Source organism: Corythoichthys intestinalis, chromosome 14 (genome assembly GCF_030265065.1).
Source record: "Corythoichthys intestinalis isolate RoL2023-P3 chromosome 14, ASM3026506v1, whole genome shotgun sequence".
In the NCBI taxonomy this organism is placed as follows: domain Eukaryota; kingdom Metazoa; phylum Chordata; class Actinopteri; order Syngnathiformes; family Syngnathidae; genus Corythoichthys; species Corythoichthys intestinalis.
In genome coordinates, this window is record NC_080408.1 from 29,811,359 (window position 1) to 29,835,455 (window position 24,097).

The window sequence follows — 24,097 nt, forward strand, 5'->3', positions numbered from 1 at the left end:
CCCTCCCAGCCAAAATGGATTGGACATATAGCGCCGTCAATGGCACAGATAGATGAGCATTCATGGAAAGTCCTCCCAGATTAAGAATTTGACATCTATCGCTGTCAATTAAATACTTGGGGGCGTAACCATCGTATTTGTCTCTTATTCATTTTAATTTTACTAATTTATTGTAGTAATTATATTTTATAATGTTTAATCATTTAAAAAGTGTTGTTTTTGTGACCAAAAAGTCACTTGCCAAATAAAGTTATGGGTCGTAAGTTAAACTTTATTAAAACAATTATTAATATCTCTTTTGACTGTGGCACCATAAGATTGTCAGAAGACAGTCATAATTATGAAACGACACTGTCACGAGTATTAATGAATGCTTATGACAGTGACACAACTTGCCGGATGACAATGACATCTAACGCCATTTACCATATTGGCCCGAATATAAGACAGCCCTGATTATAAGACGACCCCCTCTTTTTCAAGACTCAAGTTTGAAAAAAGACCTTTTGAACACCAAATTAATTTTTATCCAGAAAATAATTACAGTACATCCGAAAAAAATGATTATAACGATATATTTGAGAGAAAAAGCATGTTATTTTGCCTCATTCAAATCTTAATATCTGAACATTTAAATATGTAAACTAAAGTGCAATCACATTCGTAAATGAATGGCTACTGGTTTTTGAAATTAAATAAACCAATCTGTTGTGATAAAACAACAAAATTGCAATAACTGCATTAACCATCAAAGTGAAGTCGAACTGTAACTGTAGTCTTGAAACAAATCTGAATAAGGAAAAACATTGCAATAAAACAATGCAAACTGGTTAAATTTGAGAGTAGCTGAGATCTGTCATGACAGAACATCGCTTCAATAATATCTGGCGCCATCTAGCGTCATGAATGCGTAGAGTAGCTGAGAGTTGTCGTGACAGAACATCGCTTCAATGATATCTGTCGCCATCTAGCGTCGTGAATGGGTATAACGTCTAGACCGCGAATATATGACACCCCCCTCTTTTTCAGTCCTTTTTCAATGCAAAAAACACCGTCTTATATTCGGGCCAATAAGGTATGTCCAGTCTGCATCTTTTGCATCCATTCAAAAGTGACATAATTTGCCGGACGGCACTTAATGACATGTCATAGGCATTCATTAATGCTCGTGACGGTGTCATGTCATAATTATGACGGTCTTACGACAGTCTTGTGACTCCGTCAAAGTGTTACCAAGCAATTTTGCATCAAATAAATTATTTTACGGGGGAAGGCAGTATCCTTTCAAGAAAAAAACACTGAATATTTTCTACAAAAAAATAGACAATTGTGTGAATAGTCACAATTGTTCCACTTTAAAAGTTTTTTTTTTCCCTTTGTGGGAAAACGTCGTTAGTTTTGTAGTCATACTACAAGTGAGATTCCAAATGTGACTGTAAAAAATACTTTTTACAGATGTGGGAGTGTGAACGCTGCTGAAGTTTGTCATTATGATGCATCTCAAATGCGACTGGAAATGATGCCCGTGTTGAGTTTCAGAAAGAAGGCCTTCAGCTTGCACAGTCGGCATTTGTTTTTTTTCCCCTTACTCTTCTTCTTCTCTTGATGGACCTTCTTGTACACCTTATCTTGGTCCCTGTCCTGGTCCATCCAGGGCACCCAGGCACCGCCGTGCCAGTCGGGGTGGGCGCGCGGGTCGTCGGGTGGAAAGTAGACCGGCACGGCGGTGCGGTTGTAGTACGCCAGGCGGGCGAGGAGGCGGCGCACCACGTCTGGCCGCTGTTGGGAGAGGTCGAGGCGCTCGTACGGGTCAGCGCTGATGTTGAACAGCCAGACACTTTTGGCCACCTCCGAACCCCGGCCGTGCTGCAGCGACGGGAATGCTCGCTCCAGGTTCCACCAGCGGCCTAACAACGTTGGTAGGACCTGAGGAGAAAAGAAATAGCGTGTTTACATCTACACCACAAAAAACCTTTTCAAATGAGCAAATGAAATAATTTCATAGTATTTAACTCATTGGCTATCATTGACAATGATATACATCCATTTCATTAGTACTGGCAGTGAATGCTCTTGTTTCAGTGACTTTATTCACTGCCAACCCTCCCGGTCAAAATTGGTTGGATATTAGCGCCATCAGTGGTAGCCAATGAGTTTAAAAGAGTGTCCATAACTGTGCACTGTGACCCAAGTAGGTTACCTGCGGGGGGACCCACTCTCCATGTCCGGGGTCCCCGGTGAGCAGTTTCCAGTCCCCGACTCTGATGGCCGCCTGGACGGACGTGTCCCACACGGGTGTCTCACCCGCCGGGAGGGGAGAATCAGCGTTGGCAAGCGACGATGACCTTTTGGACTTCAGTTGCGAGCGGACCTTAGTGGGGGCCCATGACAGATTGTGCTCCGGGACCGCCGTCCTTCTAGCCTTGGGGCGGGATGCGTGGAGGCGGTTCGGATGGGCTTTGAGGTACGTGTTCAACTTGTTTGAGCTTTTAGCCAATTTGAAAGCTGACTTTTGCTTGGGTCGCTGCTTAAGTAGCTTCTTCTTCTTCCTCTTTTTCTTCGGTTTCTCGATGAGCGAGTTGTCTGTCAAGACAAAACTGACATTTTCACCAGACTACTTTGTGGAAAAACCTTTGACCTTTGTCCTACTTTCCAGCACGTCCCAGGTTTGTGCGGGCTCGGGGGCTTTATGCAGGGGGTCGATGTTGTGCAGGATCTCGTGGCGGGGAGACTCCCGGCCTTCGCTTATGGCGCCCCAAACGTCAAAGCCGTCCAGACCTTGGCTCTGCCCAACAAAAACAAAGATGAGAGAACTTTATCACCACTCAGCAGCACAACTAAAAGCAAAAATAACAGTTTTATAGAAGTTTTATAGAGAACTGTTTTATTACAAAGCAATTTAGAGCTTTTGGACTTGGGAACATCAAAAGTTTTATAATAAAAAGGGAATTAAGTTGAATAGTTATCAGTAAATACACTTGTTCGTTTTACTTTTAAATGTACTTTTTCAAGGTGATATAAGTTGGCAGTTTTTATTTAAACAAAATGTATTTTAGTTCCATTAATAATGTTCATCGGTTATCCTTTTTGAGGAAAGCCATGTCACATTTTGTAATGAGAAAACTTTCAGTCATATTTTTTATTTATGGGCCTATACTTTAAAGGTTGGATAAATGTACGTGTCAAATAATAATACCAGCCAAGATTTTAAGTTTTATGAACACTACATCGACGTGAGCATCTAGAAGTCAGATATGTTAGGAGGGAAACAATAGGGTAGAGAACTTGTGTCTTCTGCAAGCACAAATGAGTAGCACACGAGTTAAACTAATGTATTAAACTGATACTCAATAGAACAAACATTTAAAAAAAACAAAAAACATTTTGGCCTTTGAGAAAATTTTAAATCATCTATTTTCACCAATAAAAGATAGGCAAGAAAGGTTGTTAAGCAGTGTCTAACCAAGCCATGAAATCAATTATTTTATGTTTATGAGTATGCAGTAATTTAATACTAAATGTAAGTAAAAAACATTTTGGATGTTTTCAAAAAAATGCAGTTTCCAACCAAGCCATGAAATCAATTATTTTATACTTATGAGTATGCAGTAATTTAGTACTAAACGTAAGTAAAAAACATTTTGGATGTTTTCAAAAAAATGCAGTGTCTAACCAAGCCATGAAATCAATTAGTTTACATTTATGAGTATGCAGTACTAGTACCATTTAGTACTAAATGGAAGTTAAAAAAAAAACAAAAAAAAAAAACATCTTATCGGTACAGTATCTTGTACCACAGGTGTTGGCAACCCAAAATGTTGAGAGAGTCATATTGAACCAAAGAAACAAAAAATATGTCTGGAGCCTCAAAAAATTAAAAGCCTTATATAAGCCTTATAAATGCTCATATAAGGCTTCTCTATATCCTATAGAGAATGACGCACCATGTGACTACACTGTTCTACGATGCCACCTCAAGTTTAATGTTACAATAAATGACAACAATTAATGAATTACAAGAATGTTTGTGTCATGTTTGTCCTTCTGCAGGAACCATATTAAAAAAATATATATATATATTAGGGCTGTCAAACGATTACAATTTTTAATCAAGTTAATTACAGCTTAAAATTAATTAATCGTAATTAATCGCAATTCAAACCGTCTATAAAATATGCCATATTTTTCTGTAAATTATTGTTGGAATGGAAAGATAAGACACAAGATGGATATATACATTCAACATACGGTACATAAGCACTGTATTTGTTTATTATAACAATAAATCAACAAGATGGCATTAACATTATTAACATTGTTAAAGCGATTCATGGATGGAAAGACTTGTAGTTCTTAAAAGATAAATGTTAGTATAAGTTATAGAAATTTTATATTAAAACCCCTGTTAATGTTTTCGTTTTAAGAAAATTTGTAACATTTTCAATCAAAAAATAAACTAGTAGCCCGCCATTGTTGATGTCAATAATTACTTACACAATGCTCATGGGTGCTGAAGCCTATAAAATCAGTCGCACCCAAGCGCCAGCAGAGGGTGGTAAAACTCCATAAAACACAATTAACAAGTGAGCGTTTCACTGTACCGTCATTTAAATGTGTCTGAGCAGGGCATCTGCGTTAATTGCGTCAAATATTTTAACGTGATTAATTTAAAAAAATAATTAACGCCCGTTAACACGATAATTTTGACAGCCCTAATATATATTTCCCTCCCCCATTTTTTCCATTTTCAAACATTTTAGAAAAAGTTCCAGAATGCCTCTAGGCCAGTACTAAAGAGCCTCCTGCGGCTCTAGAGCCGCGGGTTGCTGATCCCCAGTATAGCGGAATAGGTATCGGGAGCCAAAAACACTATTAGTGCAACACTACACTTAAATGTTGTTCTGTATTCTTTCTGAAGCTTGTTTTTATTTTAGGTGGTGTCTGTGCGCTACCTGGCTGACGTTTCCTCCGGCGAGCGACAGCAAGGTTGGGAACCAATCGGTGATGTGAACGAGCGCTTTGGACACGCGCCTCCTGCGTCGCAATAACGGGCTGTGCACGAACGCCACGCCGCGCACACCGCCCTCCCAGTACGTACCCTGCCCAATGACAACAGCAAAAAACCCCAATGGTGAGCACTACCATGACAAGTGACCGTCACTCGTTAGGGACTTTTTCACACACAGTGAAGACAAAATCTGATTTATCATAAAAATGCTTATTCTTTTGTAGATGAAATTCCTTTATAAATAGTAGCAAGCTTGTCAAAATCAGATTTCTTTTTTTAGCTGTTAAACAAGTCCTGTTTTTGTAACACTATTTGGGGAGGGAAAAGGAAAACTATTTTGTTTTAGCATTTTCCCCCCAAAAAAGGCCGTTTTAATTATGCAATTTTGCTTAGGGATTGCCCCAATCCGATCACTTCATCGAAAATTGGGCCCGGTCACCATTTTCTGAGGATCAGAATCGGGTAAAAAAAAAAAAAAAAAAAAGGGCGGGTTTTAACTCATTGGATTGTCTGCCAGCCCCCCTGTCAAATTGGACTTGACGCAGGGGCAGAATTTAGGGATTACAGGACTAGAGGTGCGGCTGCTCGCCTGGGCCTAGAGACACGGTTTTCAGATGTAATTTGGGCACAGGTGGGTTAGAACAGAACAAAGAGAAAATGTTCAACGGCAGCAAAAATGTAAAAAAAAAAAAAAAAAAATGCAACCGAAATAGCTAATTTCATCACATTGGATGACCAATTATACAAATTTATGGAAAACACAATATTTAAAAAATAATTTGTTTGCAACTGTGCAAAAACAAACCAAAAAAATGATTTGTGAATTTTCTTTTCACTTCATTGAAACTGCTATACTAGTAAAATAACCCTTTTATACAATGAAGAAAATAATTTGATCACTCTGCTATTTTGTTATAACGTTCCCAGTCCCCAATGAATTTGGTGTCGAGCACCGTCAAGGCAGTCTTAGGGTTAACTGAAACACTATGAATGTGGAAGATTTTGGTAGCAAATTGATGGTTCCCTTGGCCAACCATTTTTTTGAATAATATCAATGGCTAAACATTTATAAGCATATTTTCGTCATTTTTTTTTTTTTTTAACGCAACCCTTCCAGATTCTTTATGTAACCCATAGCAACGCCCTTGACAACTAAAATGATTTTCTTCGAGAATCTTCGGAAATCTTCGGAAATTACGTCACACAGAGAACTGTGAGGGAAGTCCGCCATAGAACAGTATTGTTGCATTGTTTCTCGGTAAGGATAGCAGGGCACGTAAATGGACATCTTTCGTTCGCACGAAGCGAATGAATTTCAGGCCATCATCGAGTAGTGTTCTCTGCTACAAACACTTTGAAGATGCCTGCTTATGATCAAGGATTTGCAAAAAAGTAAGTGTAATTTTTGGACAGATGACTGATGACTTTGTCAAAGCAGAGCTGCAACTGTTGTGGAATGAACAGTAGAAGGTAGCGACGTTAGCCGAAAGGTAACTCGAGGCAAAACCCCGATTGAGTTATGGAATGAACAGTAGAAGCTAGCGACGTTAGCCGAAAGCTAACTCGTGGCAATCCCCGATCATAGTTGTATTTAGTTCATTTTGCCTACACTTGTAAGTTCGTCAAAACCTTTCTTTTATCCCAGGCAATAGTAGGTGGTTTATTTACCTGACATGTTTCGGCGAACACTTCCTCCGTCAGAGGGTCCGAAGGCGGAAGTGTTCGCCGAAACATGTCAGGTAAACAAAAGCTAACGTCGCTAGCTTCCACTGTTCATTCCACAACATGATCGGGGATTCGTCAAAACTTTTCTTTTATCCCAGGGAATAGTAGGTGGTTTATTTACCTGATATGCTTCAAATCATAAAAATAATAACAGCCTATATTTTACCAATCTTGTAATCTCGATGGATCTTGTCTCCACTCCATGTCAGGTAGTCTGGGCACATTGTTTGCATCCTGATTAGCGTATGGCTAATTAATGTACTGTCCAACCAGGGATCGCGTTAACCGGAAATTTTCCGTCGTTGACCGTTTTTTTAAAACGGTCAACGACGGAAAAAACTGAAGTCCGTCAGTCAATTTGACAGGTTGCAATTCACACCCCAGACCACAGGGTGGCGAGTTAGCATATTAATTAGCTATTGTCTCTCTTCATGCATGACGTCGTTGGCTATTCTGTCAGAATATTGTAGCGTAACCGGGGTGACGATCGGGTAATGACACGGGGTCTGGCGGCGGCATCGTGATTGACACATCAACGCGAGGTTCTTATTGGTGCACCCGGTGTGCCAGCGCGTCATCCAATTGATGGACAAGATTGCCGCCTGTGTATAGACCCAATCACATGACGTCACAACTCCGCCCCCCTGACCGGAGCCGCCATATTGTGTGTCAGCCCGTCATGTTTATACATTACCGCTACGTACATGCCTCCTATTACGGCGTGTTTTTCTGCTCGTTAATATTAATAATCAAAATGGTGAAGGCGTGTGTGGCGGTTGGTTGCTGTAACAGAGAAGATAGACGGAGAGACTTGAAGTTCTACTGTATTCTGAGAGACGCGAAGATGAGAGCGAGATGGACTGCTGTAATTCGACAAGAAATCTGGGCACCAAACGATCACCACAGACTATGTAGTAGTCTTTTTATATCTGGTAAGATGCATTTAATATATATTTAGAAGATTTTGGGCTGACAACCACAATTAAGATCATTGTGTGACGTTGGTAATTGGGGTCTATATCGTTGCCTCCTTTTCTTTGGGGGCGGAGTTGTTGGCGGTAAGCAGAGTAAAAAGGGAGAAAAATACCGCGACTTCCGTGTCTAATTTTTCGCCGCCAAGCAAGCGTTACAATATTAATTAAAAATGAATGAAAACTAAATACTATTGAATATGTCATCATTATCATTTTAAAAATTTAAGTGACGGGTAAAAATAGACTATGACCGGACTTTTATGACCCTGTCAGTCAAAATGACAGACAACGAAAATGTCTAGCGCAACCTCTGTGTCCAACATAAAATTCCAACCGCCTCCTCTTCCTCCAACTCTTCAAAAACTTGGCTCTCCTCACTTGCGTTCGATCTATTGCTAAGTGTATATCGCTGTTTGAATCATTGTTTGAAGGGCTTTGTAGGGCGGCCGTATGGAGCGCTGCCATCGCTGTTCTCGGTGTGACGTATCGCTTCGGGTTCGTCCCCTTTCAGACTCGAACTTCGGAAATGCGATTATTTTGTCAAATATACAACATATAAATTATTTTTCATGCTTTATTTGTTGGACAATGTTTAATTACTTTAATTGTGACCCTATTTGGCATTTTATGAAATTACTTCACATTTGGTCTTTAAAATGATATCTCGATTCTTCCAGGAGCATATCGATAACCTTTTGGGATACAAAGTATCACGATATATCACCATTTCGATATTTTGTCACACCCCTATTTATTTTCAAATGAAGTTGTATTTGTTTGTAAAAATAAGAGAATTAAAGGAAGTGGTCTTTTGGGTGGCAAAGTTAGCAGTAGTTGTTAGCATCACCTTTCGTCCTCTGAGCGGCCAGTTGCTCCCTCCGGTGAAGGGTTGCGCCCCGTTGTCGGTGGAGTAGACTATGACGCTGTCGCGGTAGAAGCCGGCCTTGCGCAGCGCATATGTGACGTTGCGCACCGCCTCGTCCACTGTGGACACCATGGCGGCGAACCTCCTGCGCGCCACGTCGGCCATATCGCGATATGGGTAGATGTAGGACTTGGGCGGCTGAAGCGGCGTGTGCACTGCCTGTGCAAAAATGACAGATATCAACCTGGTGAAATGTTTTAGAAAATAGTTTTCTTTGCTTAACTTATTTTTCAAAGGGGAAAATATCGCATTTTCGTTTTGAAATAATGCATATTGTTTATTAACAAGAACACGTTCATTTCTGAGAAGAAAGTTGTGATTATAGTTTAGTATTTTTTTAATAGAAAATCACATTTCTCAGTACAAAAAATATCCTTCAAAAAGTGGAAATCAAGTTTCGAGGGAGGAAAAAAGGGTCATATTATGTGACAAAACTGATAATTTTGTGGAAAAGCATGAGTTCTATTAATTTTATTTGTGAATAAGATAAGTTCTCCGAAAACATGTTTTATTTAGAAAAAAAAAACATTTTTCATCTTTTATGAGATGGTGATGAGATATTTGAGTTTAAATATTATCAGCTAAAGCAGTAATCCTGCAAAATCAGGGGGGAAAGAAAGGGGTCAAATTTACAATAAAGTTGTAATTTTATAGGAAAATATATTCTGATTACTTGCAGATAAAGATGTATTACTTTAAATTATAAAGTGTTTTTTTTTTTTAATTTGCTGAATAAACACTTTCAGAGAGAGATAATTTAAAAAAAATAATAGTTTTTTTTTTCTTCAAATTAATAAGGTTGCATGAAAATAGTTGTGATCTTAGAATTAGGTTTGTACATAAAAGTAGTCTTGTTTTTTAATTTCTATAAAAAATCCTAAATCATATATTTAAACATATTAAACAAATCAATTGATTTCAAATAATATTTTTGAAAATTAAATTCAAGGGGGAAAATGGTTCATTCAAAAGATGGGTTTTAATTATTTCAGTTTTTTAAAAATTTGATTTTCGAAGATAATTTTACACAAAGATGGAAAGCTTTTTGAATGTCATATTGCTGTTTTTGTTGTTACCTGCAAGGAGAGGAGCAGAAAGATTGGTCGCTGGGAGGGATCGTGACTCTGGAGAATTTTCCGCGCTCGCTGCGTGAATAGCGTCGTGGAGTATTTTCCCTGGTGACCCCAGGCCACGCTTTCGTTAGCGTGAAGGTCGTAGCCGCACACACCCGGACCGTCACACGAACCGTAACTGTGCGCACCCACAAAACACGGGTGAGACATGAACACCTCATATTACATGACCAGTGCGACTTATAGTCCAAAAATACAAGCCATATTTTTTTTTGCTAAAACTCGTCAAATGTTATTTTGTCACCAGTTTTCAGTTTTAAAGAAAAGTTTTGTTTTTTATAGACATACTTTTATAAGAATATCATAATACTATAATTCACCAGAATCTGTCTGTTTGTACTATGTCTGTCTTTACTCAGAGACTATGAATTGTACACTGCTGGCCAAAAGTATTGGCACCCCTGAAATTCTGTCAGATAATGTTCAATTTCTCCCAGAAAATGATTGCAATTACAAATGCTTTGATGGTAGTATATTCATTTATTTTGCTTGCAATAAAAAAACACAAAAGGGAATGAAAAAAAATATAAATCACACAACTCCAAAAAATGGGCCGGACAAAAGTATTGGCACCCTCAGCCAAATACTTGGTAGCACAACCTTTAGACAAAATGACTCCGGACAACCACTTCCGGTATCCAACAATGAGTTTCTTACATTGCTCTGCTGCAATTTTAGACCATTCTTTCTTCTTTGGCCAACTGCTCCAGGTCTCTGAGGTTTGAAGGGTGCCTTCTCCAAACTGCTATTTTCAGATCTCTCCACAGGTGTTCTATGGGATTCAGGTCTGGACTCACTGCTGGCCACTTTAGAAGTCTCCAGTGCTTTCTCTCAAACCATTTTGTAGTGCTTTTGAAGTGTGTTTTGGGTCATTGTCCTGATGGAAAACCCATGACCTCTGAGGGAGACCCAGCTTTCTCACACTGGGCCGTACATTATGCTGCAAAATTTGTTGGTAGTCTTCAGACTTCATAATGCCATGCACACGGTCAAGCAGTCCATTGCCAGAGGCAGCAAAGCAACCCCCAAACATCAGGGAACCTCTGCCATGTTTGACTGTGGGGACAGTGTTCTTTTCTTTGAAGGTCTCGTTTTTTTTCCTGTTAACTCTATGTTTATGCTTTTTGCCAAAAAGCTCTGCTTTTGTCTCATCCGACCAGAAAACATTCTTCCAAAACATTTTTGGCTTTCTCTGGTAAGTTTTGGCAAGCTCCAGCCTGGCTTTTTTACGTCTCTGGGTCAGACGTGGGCTTGAACTTGTTTGGATGTTAGTCAAGGTTCTTTATCCACAATCCACACAATCTTTCGTTGAAATCGATCGTCAATTTTGATGACAATGCGCACGGTAGACACAGGAACATTCAGGTCTTTGGAGATGGATTTGTAGCCTTGAGATTGTCCATGCTTCCTCACAATTTTGCTTCTTAAGTCCTCAGACAGTTCTTTGGGCTTCTTTCTTTTCTCCATTCTCAATGTGGAACACACAAGGACACAGGACAGAGGTTGAGTCAACTTTAATCCATTTTAATTGGCTGCAAGTGTGATTTAGTTATTGCCACCACCTGTTATGTGTCAGAGGTAAGTCACAGGTGCTGTTAATTACACAAATTAGAGAAGCATCACATGATTTTTCAAAGGGTGCCAATACTTTTCTCCTGCCCATTTTAGAGTTTTGTGTAAAAGGATTATAATTTTTTTTTCTCCATTCTCTTTTGTGTTTTTTACTTGCAAGCAAAATAAAAAAAAAGGTACAGTGGGGCAAATAAGTATTTAGTCCACCACTAATTGTGCAAGTCCCAGCCACGTTTCATCTTCAATGGCCTTGCTGATGGAAGGAGATTTTCACTCAAAATCTCTCGATACATGGCCCCATTCATTCTTTCCTTTGCACGGATCAGTCGTCCTGGTCCCTTTACAGAAAAACGGCCCCAAAGCATGATGTTTCCACGCCCATGCTTCACAGTGGGTATGGTGTTCTTCGGATGCAATTCAGTATTCTTTCTCCTCCAAACACGAGAACCTGTGTTTCTACCAAAACGTTCTATTTTGGTTTCATCTGACCATTACACATTCTCCCAGTCCTCTTCTGGATCATCCAAAAGCTCTCTAGCGAACCGCAGACGGGCCTGGACGTGTACTTTCTTCAGCAGGGGGACACGTCTGGCAGTGCAGGATTTGAGTCCGTGGCGGCGCATTGTGTTACTGATAGTAGCCTTTGTTATTGTGGTCCCAGCTCTCTTTAGGTCATTCGCTAGGTCCCCCATGTGGTTCTGGGATTTTTGCTCACCGTTCTTGTTATCATTTTGACGCCACGGGGCAAGATCTTGCACGGAGCCCCAGATCGAGGGAGATTATCTTGTATGTCTTCAGTTTTCTAATAATTGCTCCCACAGTTGTTTTCTTTACACCAATCATTTTACCTATTGCAGATTCAGTCTTCCCAGCCTGGTGCAGGTCTACAATTTTGTCTCTGGTGTCCTTCGGCAGCTCTGTGGTCCATAGTGGAGTTTGGAGTGTGACTGACTGAGATTGTGGACAGGTGTCTTTTATACCGATAATGAGTTAAAACAGGTGCCATTAATAAAGGTAATGATTGGAGCCTCGTTAGACCTCGTTAGAAGACGTTAGACCTCTTTGACAGCCAGAAATCTTGCTTGCTTGTAGGTGACCAAATACTTATTTTCCACTCTAATTTGGAAATAAATTCTTTAAAAATCAAACAATGTGATTTTCAGTTTGTTTTCCAAATTCTGTCTCTCATAATTGAGGTTTACCAATGTTTACAATTACAGGCCTCTCTAATCTTTTCAAGTAGGAGAACTTGCACAATTGGTGGTTGACTAAATACTTACTTGCCCCACTGCATTACTACCAAAGCATTTGTAATTGCAATCATTATCTGGGAGAAATTTAGCATTATCTTACAGAATTGCAGGGGTGCCAAGACATTTGGCCAGCAGTGTATGTCATCAAACTTGCTGAGAGGGTGTATCTTGGGCAGAGAAAGAACTAGTTTATATTTTTAGAGCGATTGGTCAAGAAATGGCCCAAAATTCATCGAAAATTAAAACCTGTAGTAGTCGACACTTCCCGTCAACGATCCGAAGAAGGAGTCGAATCCTTTCCTGGTCGGCAGGCACGCCTTCCTGGAAACAAAATAGAGGTGGCAGTCAAACACTGTCCACAGCAACCAAAGATAGGGAAAGGGTGCATTACTCACGTGTAAAATCCGAGGTGCCATTTGCCCACCATGTGCGTGGCGTAGCCGGCCTGTTGCAGCCTCTGGGGAAGCGTGTCCATGTGCGCCGGAAGGCAGCTGGGCTGGCTGGGCCGGATGATTGAGTGCTGCAGGCCCGTGTGGATCTGGTACCTTAAACAAACGACCTGGCCAGGTTGGACCGCGCCAGTGGGGTGCGAGTGAAGCGCTAGTACCTGCCAGTGAGGAGCTGGCTGCGCGAGGGCGTGCAGATGGGCTGGACGTAGTAGTTCTCCAGCTTGACGCCCTCTGCCGCCAACTTGTCCAACGTGGGTGTCTTGATGTTCGGGTTGTGGTAACCGATGTCGTTGAAGCCCTAGACCCCGCCCCCAAAAAAGCAAACTTTTGTCTACAGCAGCATTATTTTTGGAACAGCTCAATTTTTCAAGAATTTTTTTTTTTTTTTTCAAAAAGTTCAGATTTATTTATTTATTTATTTAATTGTTAGTTGTTGTTTTTTTTTTTATCAGAACAAAATCAAAAATATTTTTTGGGAAGATTCAGTTAAGTTCTGGAAAGAAGTAGAAATTGGTGTTTAATTTTGTAACGTTCCAAATGGAAAGTAAAGTGGAATAGCCAATAGTCCTCCCTCAAAACATTTTTTATTATTATTAATACATTTATATTACGATTCTTTACGTGTAGTTTTTGCCTCCATAACACTTTCCTACTTTTTTAAAATAGTTATTGTTTGGGGTTTAAGGAAACTAAAAAAAAAAAATTTGTTTTTAGTAGGGTTGGTCTGACCATGTTTTTTTGCTCCCGATCCGATCCCGATCGTTTTAGTTTGAGTATCTGCCGATCCCGATATTTCCCCATCCGATTGCTTTTTTTTTTTGCTCCCGATTCAGTTCCAATCATTCCCGATAATTTTTCCCGATCATATAAATTTTGGCAATGCGTTAAGAAAAAAATTAATAAAACTCGGAAGAATATATACATTCAACATACAGTACATAAGTACTGTATTTGTTTATTATGACAATAAATCCTCAAGATGGCATTTACATTATTAACATTCTTTCTGTGAGAGGGATCCATGGATAGAAAGACTTGTAATCCTTAAAGGATAAATGTGGCTTTGTATATTGTGACTAAATATTGCCATCTAGTGTATTTGTTGAGCTTTCAGTAAATGATACTGCAGGCATTTAACTGTTCTGCCCAAATGCATGATGGGAAGTGCAACCATCACTGTGCGTAGTGGCCAGTGTTGTTAATTTTACTTTAAAAAAGTAATTAATTACAGTTACAAATTACTTCTCCCAAAAAGTAATTGTGTTAGTAACTCAGTTACCTGAATGTAAGAGTAATTAGTTACTTGGCAAAGTAACTAGTGATGATTTTCTTTTTTTTTTTCTCAAAAAAAAAAAAACAGGTTACAAAAAACAGGTTACGCAATGTGAAGTTTAAAGGGTTTGGGGGACAATTGGCCCAAGCCCAAATCTTTACCCTCCACTTAACTAGACACAAGGGTATTGCGATAACTAGATAGTACCCTTTGCTATGTGTGGAAGTCATTTAAAGTTGTGAATCAACCGTTAAAGTTGTTAAAATTGCTCCTGTTATTGCATTAGTTCCCTTCTGTCTAATTTAAACATGTGTAAGTTTTAAAACTGTTTCATCATTTAAAGATAGATTTAAGTTAAGATTTTGCCGATTTAGGAGCATTTTTTTTTTTTTTTTTTTTTAAATCTAAAAAAGTTACTTAGGTTCGCTAGGAAGGACCTCTACATCAGAGCCTTCCTTAGAGGTTTACTGCTTTAAGATGGCGGCCGTTTACTAACGCATGTAGTCCTTAAAACATGTTGCCAATGCAGCTGTGTCTGTCATTTGCAGTGTCATGTGGGCGTAGTTTGTCGGCTATGGCTAGTCAGGTATTATTGGAGCCACCTAGCATCGCGGTTGCAACGGCGTCTTCCCCACTCCTGCTCTGTTTTCTCGTCACCGTGAGTCCGTTTCTCTCAGACTTTTTTTATTCAACCAACTTAGTAACGCATAGTAACGCACGCCTTTCCCGCCTCAGTAACGGTAACAGCGTTGCCAAGATGAGAAAAGTAATTAATTAGATTACTCATTGCAAAAAAAAAATAACGCCGTTAGTAACGCCATTATATTCTAACGCCGTTATTAACAACACTGGTAGTGGCACCAATTGATATATCTTCTCTGCGTTGGGAAATAACATAGGGTGTTAAGAAAAAGATCAACTACTACCTTGCTTCTCCACATTGCTTCCCACGATATTTCTAATTGTTGAGAGAGGGATTGTAAGGCTTTAGCCAATTAAAAAAATGCTCCAAAGACTGCCAAAATTCACTACTCATCTTACAATGCCTTTCAGCTCTATATGTTGGTAAAACGGTGCCATTATAGATTGAACGCGACAATGCGTGAGTAGGTCGTGCAGCGCATGCGTTAATTGCGTTAAATATTTTAACGTGATTGATTTTTAAAAAATTAATTACCGCTGTTAACGCGATTAATTTCATAGCCCTACTTTAAGCCAAAACTAAAAACTCTGGATGAGTGTAAGACATTTTGTCTGTAACGTTAAATACAATTAGAAAACAATTTAATTAAAATATATATATATATTTTAAAAAAGTCATTTCTGATATTTTTTTGCCGATTCCGATACTTTGAAAATTACGTGATCGGACCCGATCGACCGGGACATCTTTAGTTATTAGTGTATTGTTGAGTGTATTTTTCCCAGGTGGCGCTGACAGGTCAGAGTTCAACAAATCGACGCACCTGATCATCGATGAGGATAAAGATGATGTGAGGCTGCTTCCTTCTGCCCTTAGTCACCGCCGCTTTATCGTTCCCGAAATCATCTTCGGAGACATCGTTACTGACGTCTCCATCGTTAAGGTCGGGTCGGACTAAACAAAGCGTCAGGACCAGCGTCGTGGCAGCCACCGCACGCATCCTTCCTACGATAGCAACACAAAGATTCTTTGAAGCCATCAACAATAAGACAGCAGTCCGACTTTTAACTTTTTGGAGACTTTTTCCAAAAGAAAAATCTACATAGGAAGGGATGTTACCTGTTGGGTTAACATTTTACATTTATATGAAGAAGCGGAGAATGTTAAAAAAGTCCACGAATGCATATGCATGAGCCTTAAAAATGTACATATCCCTACAAATAAAGCAGAATTTTTTGGAGAAAAAAAAAAAAATCCTTCCGAAAAAATGTTCAGTCGGAAAAAAAAGTCAAAAGAAACAATTACAGATGAAATTAGTGCTTCAACGATTAATTGATAAACGTGAGTAATTCGATTAAAAAAAAAAGTTCGAATCAAATTTTGCTGCTTCAAATATTCATTTGAGTGGCGTTGTAATGGTTTGTTTTGAAAGTGTTTGCATTTAGTTTTATTGAGCTGGGTGGATCTGGCTTATTCTAGCTGACCCCCTGTTAAGACCATCGTAAGTTAAGTTTTTGTCTAAGCTAATATGTTTCTTTATGCATTTGTAATTTAGTTTATGGGTATATTTAGCTGCTTTTTGTCGGAATATGTGTTTAAACAATTTGTTTAGAGCATTGTTAAAAAAAAATAGCATTTTATAGCATTCAAACTAGCGGACTTTTGCTATGCAAGTTCACTAATTGTTCTTTTGCTGTACTTACATTTTTTAAAAATACCGTTTAAGGCTAAGCTTAGGTATTTTATTTTTTTATTGAAAGTGCAATTCTGCATATTTTGAAGAAACAATTTGTATTCAAATTTAATGCTCTTTTGAAAGTGCAATCTTAGCAAGCCTTTGTTTGTCTCCTAAAATTCATCTGCAATGCATTAAATCTTCACAGTCCGATTACTCGATTATTCGAACTAACTAGTTGAAAGATTAATCGACTACTAAAATAAGCAATAGCTGCAGGCCTAGATGAAATTGATTATGTTTGCATTTTTAGTGAAAAAAAAAGTGACACGCTGAATGACTGGCAGAAAATGCACAAAGTAATTCATTTATGAGTTTGGTTTATACAGTGAAGGCCTACGGCCAAACAAAGGGGAAAAAAATAGGACTGCGAGAATAAAGTTGGAATATTACTAGATTAAGGTAAAATTATTACGAGAAAAAAGTTGTACGCAGCCTTACGAGTTTAAAGGAGGCGGTTCAGCGGTACGTAAAGTACAAAGCAGCTAATTTAGCCGCATTGCATCCATACATAGATTACGTAAAGATTTGTAATATAACGATTTTAATCTCGTAATAATATGTAAATTTATGTAACATTACAATTTTTTACCTCATAATTTTAGTTGCGTAACTACCACTTTTTTCTTGTAATATTACGTAAACTATGGTATTTCAATACTTTAATCTCATATATATCTTGTTTTCACGTAATATTACGACGTTAATCTCGTATTATTACATCGGATTACTTTATTCTCTTAATATTATGACTTTTTTCTCATAGTCCCAGTTCTTCTCTTTCTTCATTTGGCCTTTATACTCTGTTGTTGATTTGAGACGTGTCAGAAAATTGCACAAAATGTTGATCATTGTTTTACAAAATAATAACAGATGTTTGCAACCAAGTTATAATCATTCTGTTTTCATTGAGGAATGCGGATATTCAGAGAATTACTGTTGAGAGAATGAAATTGCAATGATTCGGAAAGTTTGAAGTTCCGTAATTTTCGGACTATAAAATGCTACTTTTTTCCCTCATTTTGAATCCTGCGGCTTATAGTCCACTGCGGCCCATTTGTTGATTTATTGGGTTAATAGTTAACACTTTATTTGACAGCGGCATCATAAGACTGCCATTAAGACCGTCATAGTTTTGACATGACACTAATATGGGCATTAATGAATGCATATGACAGATGTCATTAAGTGTCATTTGGCAAATTGTGTCACTAATTCCATTTGTGCCCCGCTTGGATCTTTTACATCCATTCAAACGTGAGATAATTTGCCGGATGACACAGAATGATATCTGTCATCAGCATTTGTTCATGCTCATGTCATAATTATAATGTTCTTATGACAGTCTTACGGCACCACTGTTAATTAAAGTGTTGCCAAATACCATAACTAGCAATTAATGAAACATCTGGAGCAGTAACTGAAGAAATAATTAGCATAAAACATGAATTTTGATTGTTATTTACATCTGTAGGTCTGCAATGCATGCTAGGAGGCATGTTGGACGACAGCAGCATTGACAGGATGTGGCAGCAGAGGTTGACTGTCTCCCTCAAGGGTGCAGTGATGACCAAATGAAGCTTTACAGGTAAACAAAGTTGGCTCAAAGCTTCATGGTGGTTCATTTGGTCTTATGACAGGCTAATGATGCTGCTGTCAAATAAGGTGTTACTGGTTCATATCTTTTGGGGTAAATATCCATTAATACACTGAGGTAGAGCTTATCCCTTGAGCCCGAACACGACTTGACCCGAATTTCGGGCCGGGTCGGGCCCAAAATGTCAATTATTTACGTTCGGGTCAGGCCGCACTTCTCTTTCGCAAACTTTTTTAAAAGTAAATATATATTCACATATTTATACTAAAACGATGTATGGATGTTAAACTAAGGATATGAAGCAGCAACAAGTGAAAAACAAATTAAAGATGGGGGAATTGAAAAGGCAAAGATGCACCGCGGTAGTAGTGGGGTATGGAAAGGCTTCAAATTGATTGTTGAAGATGCTATACAGAAAACTTTGTCTGTTTCGCTGAATGTAAATGAATGTGGCGCTTTGCTCGCATACGACAAGTATATTTAAAAACATTTCCACCGTTATTTCGTTGTGTAAATGCATTTATAATGATCGGAAAAATATGTAGACTATTTAAACATTGAGAAAACTTGAGAAAACTCGAAGAGATTAAAAGAAATGTCAAATCCACTATCCGCCTAATAGAACAGACACACAAATATAAAAGATATACAGTAAATGTTTATTGAATATGCATCTTATAGTCTTGTTTAACTGGGTGAATTCACGACATAGACAGGCTTTACATTGAAATATGAACATTTAAATATGTACCATAAACTAAAGTGCAATCACATCCATAAATGAATGGCTTCTGTATTTTTAAATGTAAATAAACTAGGGCTGTCAAAATTATCGCGTTAACGCGCGGTAATTAATTTTTTAAATTAATCACGTTAAAATATTTGACACAATTAACGCACATGTCCCGCTCAGACAGTATTCTGCCTCTTGGTAAGTTTTACAGCAAGTTTTTTTGTGCTGTCTAACAGCGAACTCTTGTGGTCGCTTTGCGACATGGTTTATTGCTTTCTTGCCAGTTCATTATGGCTGCACGACGTCTCGGGCTGACGCCTACGTTGTAATGTTGTGCTTATATGATCCTTGGACAAGATTTGTCCGTAAGTATGGTTGTTGTAAAGAATGTACATATTATGTTAGTAAGTGAAATGTTATATTTTTTGTATGAGATGCGTTTTGTTTATGTTTAGTGAACCTGTATAGCGTGCTAAGCTAACGTTGTTGCTAATGCAATGCTTGTGTACTTTTTTTTGTAGTTTCACTACGGTCTAAAGAGGACAGAGGTTTGAGGCCATTTTATTAATAAATCAGATGAAAAAGGAAGAAGTCTGATTATTAAGGCGTCGTTCACTAGCTGTCTAGCTTTGGAAAAAGTAGACGCTTCGGAGTGAGGACAGCATAGACAGATTTAAATGACAGTAGAGTGAAATGCCCACTACAGTGCTTATGTACCGTATGTTGAATGTATATATCCATCTTGTGTCTTATCTTTCCATTCCAACAAATTATTTTACAGAATACATATATAATTTACAGAAAAATATGGCATATTTTATAGATGGTTTGAATTGCGATTAATTGCGATTAATAACGATTAATTAATTTTTAAGCTGTAATTAACTCGATTAAAAATTTTAATCGTTTGATAGCCCTAAAATAAACCAATCTATTGTGATAAAACAACAAAATTGCAATAACTGCATTAACCATCAAAGTGAGGTCTAACTGTAACTGTAGTCTTGAAACAAATCTGAATAAGGAAAAACATTGCAATAAAATAATGCAAACTGGTTGAACTAGTAGCTGAGATCTATCATGACAGAACTTAACTCCAAGTTCAGCATTCGCTTAATTGATATCTGGCGCCATCTAGCGTTGTGAATGGGTATAATGTCTAGACCCCGAATATAAGACGACTCACTTTTTCAGTCTTGTTTCAATGCAAAAAACACTGTCTTATATTCGGGCCAATAAGTTTTTTTTTTTTTTTTTTTTTTCGGGCTCGCGCCTACAAATAAAACATAAAATTTCTGTTTTTTTTTCAGGCTCGGGCCTGCAAACCAAGTTAATTGATTGGCCTCGGGCCGGGTCGGGCTTTAATACTCGCGGGCCAGGTCGGGGCGTGCTGGATTTTTTAGGCCCAATCTAACCTCTACACTGAGGACAGCTGCGGTTTATAGTCCAGTGCGGCTTATCAATGAACAAATGTCGTTTTTGTGTCAAATTTGGTGGGTGGCGGCTTATAGCCAGGTCTGCATTATAGTCCGAAAATTACAGTAAACTAAAGTCTCAGTGTTTTAACGATCATTACGATAGTTGTCGATTCCTCTGATTATTATGAAATAGTCGTGGTTTCACATATCACGTTCTTTTCAGGGGAAAAATACTGACATGATGCAGTTTTTTTCTTTTTTTATACATTATGCCGTTTTCATATGTTCTTATCAGTGCTTGCACTTGTTTTTCCATTCGATAAAAGCGAAGGCAGGAGCATCTGCCCTGCCGATTCTATTGATGCCAAGCATTTCAGCTGTTTGATTTTCATGTTCTCATATGAATCTTTTAACCTGTTCAAAATGTCAATGAAGCATGCTGAGCTGTTTAAATCCTTGTTTGAAACACGCCCGTTTAATGAGCGACTTTATTTCATCTGGCTTCAGGGAAAAGCCATGATGTCATGAGTTTCTGGATGTGTAAGTTCTGTGCGGCGACTGGTCTTAATCATGTTGCCCATGGGTGCACTGGCCTTATATTCACTTCTTCCATGCCACATTGGAAAAGAAGTCCAGATAACTCACTGGCTGCCATTGACGTCACGAGCAGTCCAATCCATTTGAACCGATCACTGTGTCAGCCCTCCCGGTGCAAATGAAATGGACGTCCATAGTAGTCAATGGCATTGAAAGTTTATCTTTCCTTCCAGTTTAAATGGATTTGACGCCTATAGCTGTCAGTGGTATTCAATGAGGTAAAGAAAAGACAAAAAAAAAAAAACATCATAAACACGCACCATTGGTCTGATGCAGCTTGTTGGCAGCTGTCAATCAATCAATGAAGAATTACTCAATTAATGAATGAACATTACCTCGATGGGGTTTCACTGAGATTTAATTCATTCTTGGTCTTGCTCGCCTCGGACGTTGCCGCATGTCTTCAAGTTTCCAAGAGAACTTTCTTCACACTCCCACTGGAAAAAAAATCTCCGAGAGGGGAAAAATCCACACTTGTCAAGTTCAACGTAGTTGTCCCACGAGACTTCCGCTTCTATCTACCGAAATAAGAGTTCTCGGAGGTCATCAAAGCTGAAAACGTCACAAAAAATCTCAAATTCTGAGAGTAAAATTGCTAGAACAACAAACAGGAATCATCCTTAACATTTTATGTTAAGTTTGATACATAACACCTTGACTGTATTTGGTATAAAACATTTATATCACATTTCTGTCTAACAACCGTTGCGGCGGCATCTGACAAAACCACGGCAAACTTTTGATTTTATTTTGAAAAATACACCAGACGACATCCGCCGCATCTGCCTGTGTGTTTTCTTTGCAGGGCGGAAATTTGAGTCGAAAGTGACGCTCAAAACCTTCTTTTCACGGTCTAACATTCGCCTATATGGACTAATTCAGAACGTTTACCAGACATTAGAATATTCCACGTGTGGAATTTACATTCATTTTGGTCACAGCGCGAGTAATTGCTAGGCACGCGTTCAAAGGGAAATGAGAAAATAGGCCATCTGCAAGGAGATAAATAATGGATCATGCTCTCGTGTTATAAAGAAGGCCGTTCCATCTAACTGAAACCAAATGTGCATTCAAAAACAACTGGAGGACTGCATCATTAATTTTAGACGCACAAAAAGCAAACATGTTTACAGTGGAGACGGTGAGGCAGAACATAAACCAGGAGTAATACACTTTTAATAGTGTCAGTAAACACAAATATTGCTGTAGAGACTGCAAGTACTGTATGTGTTATGGACAAAAAACGTGCAGCCTCCATACATAGTGATACAATTCCTGGATTTACAAGTAGGGGAAAATGCTGTTAATTTTACAAATAGGCCTATTTATGATTATATGATATTATAATAATATCATAATACTGCATAATATTACAATAGTGTATTATTTACATAAGTTTACACAAGTTAACCATTTTTTAATAAGCTAAATTAATGAATGACTATATTATCCAATCCATTTAGGGAAATAGTTCATATGTACACACAACTATAATACTAGTCCTTCTCAAAAAATTTGCATATTGTGATAAATTTCATTATTTTCTGTAATGTACTGATAAACATTAGACTTTCATATATTTTAGATTCATTACACACAACTGAAGTAGGTCAAGCCTTTTATTGTTTTAATATTGATGATTTTGGCAAAAAAAAAAAAAAAAAAAAAGTCAAGAAAACCCAAAAATCCCTATCTCAAAAATTATTTCACCCGACCAATACCAAAAAAAAGTGTTTTTTAATACAAAAAAAGGCTACCATCAATTAATTATATCAGTTATGCACTCAATACTTGGTCGGGAATCCTTTTGCAAAAATTACTGCTTCATTGCGGCGTGGCATGGAGGCAATCAGCCTGTGGCACCACTGATGTGTTTTGGAGGCCCATGCAGGATGCTTCGATAGCAGCCTTAAGTTCATCCACAGTGTTGGGTCTGGTGTCACTCAACTTCCTCTTCACAATATCCCACAGATTCTCTATGGGGTTCAGGTCAGGAGAGTTGGCAGGCCAATTAAGCAGAGTAATACAATGTTCAGTAAACCATTTACTTGTGGTTTTGGCACTCTGAGCAGGTACCATGTCATGCTGAAAAATGAAATCTTCATCTCCATGAAGCTTTTCAGCACATGGAAGCATGAAGTGCTCCAAAATCTCCTGATAGCTAGCTGCATTGACCCTGCCCTTGATACAACACAGTAGATCAGACATGTCCAAAATCCGGCCCGGGGGCCAAATGCGGCCCGTGGTCAAATTTCATCCGGCCCCCAGCCTCTGTCATAAAATCAATAACGTCTGGCCCGCACACAGACTTAATAAATTGTTCAGCAGTACTGCAACCAGCATATGAAGTAGCTTACACACTAAATGCTGCTCCTCATTTACCCTCTAATAGGCAGCAGCACTCTAAGCAACATTACCCCGTGTGACCCTTTACTCCCAATTTTCTAAAATGGCGACAATCAACAAAAAAAAGAAAGTTGACGGCCAACCCTTCAAGGATAGGTGAAAATTGGACTATTTCTTCATTAAATACGCAACAACTGTGTCTGCCTCATTTGCAAAGAGACAGTTGCTGTTTTTAAAGAGTTTAACGTGAGGCGATATTACCAAACAAGACACGCTGACATGTACAACAAGATTACAGGGAAGATGCGTAGCGAGAAATTAAAGCAACTTGAAGCTAGTTTAATTTTACAGCAGCAGTATTTTTCAAGAGCCCGAGAGTCAAAGGAGAACGCCACAAAGGCTAGTTGCGAGATTGTTGAAATTATTAATTAAAAATAATAACAAAGCAAATGTGACACACAGAATGGCTTGCTAAAATTTGCTTAAATATACCGTTCTCCGTAAAGGACGTCAGCCAAGGTCGGCCCCCCAAATTTTTACCACACCAAATCTGCCCCTCTTTCCAAAAAGTTTGGACACCTCTGCAGTAGACCAACACCAGCAGCTGACATGGCACCCCAGACCATCACTGACTGTGGGTCCTTGGCATGCAAAATTTGCTTTCATCTGAAAAAAGTACTTTGGACTACTGAGCAACAGTCCAGTGCTGCTTTTCT

The 24,097-nt window shown here is 38.6% G+C and overlaps 1 protein-coding gene across 1 annotated transcript; it reads right to left on the reverse strand.

Moving 5' to 3' along the window:
- Positions 1-750: 750 nt before the first annotated feature.
- Positions 751-22,619, reverse strand: LOC130929351 (arylsulfatase I-like). Its single transcript, XM_057856446.1, has 11 exons — positions 21,371-22,619; positions 15,779-15,960; positions 13,198-13,337; positions 12,986-13,135; positions 12,837-12,911; positions 9,709-9,883; positions 8,555-8,791; positions 4,953-5,099; positions 2,650-2,785; positions 2,201-2,583; positions 751-1,926 (listed from the first exon to the last, which is right to left on the reverse strand). Exons 2-11 carry the CDS (start codon positions 15,953-15,955, stop codon positions 1,501-1,503), a joined length of 2,046 nt encoding a protein of 681 aa, XP_057712429.1. The 5' UTR covers positions 15,956-15,960; positions 21,371-22,619; the 3' UTR covers positions 751-1,500.
- Between the last annotated feature and the right edge of the window lie 1,478 nt (positions 22,620-24,097).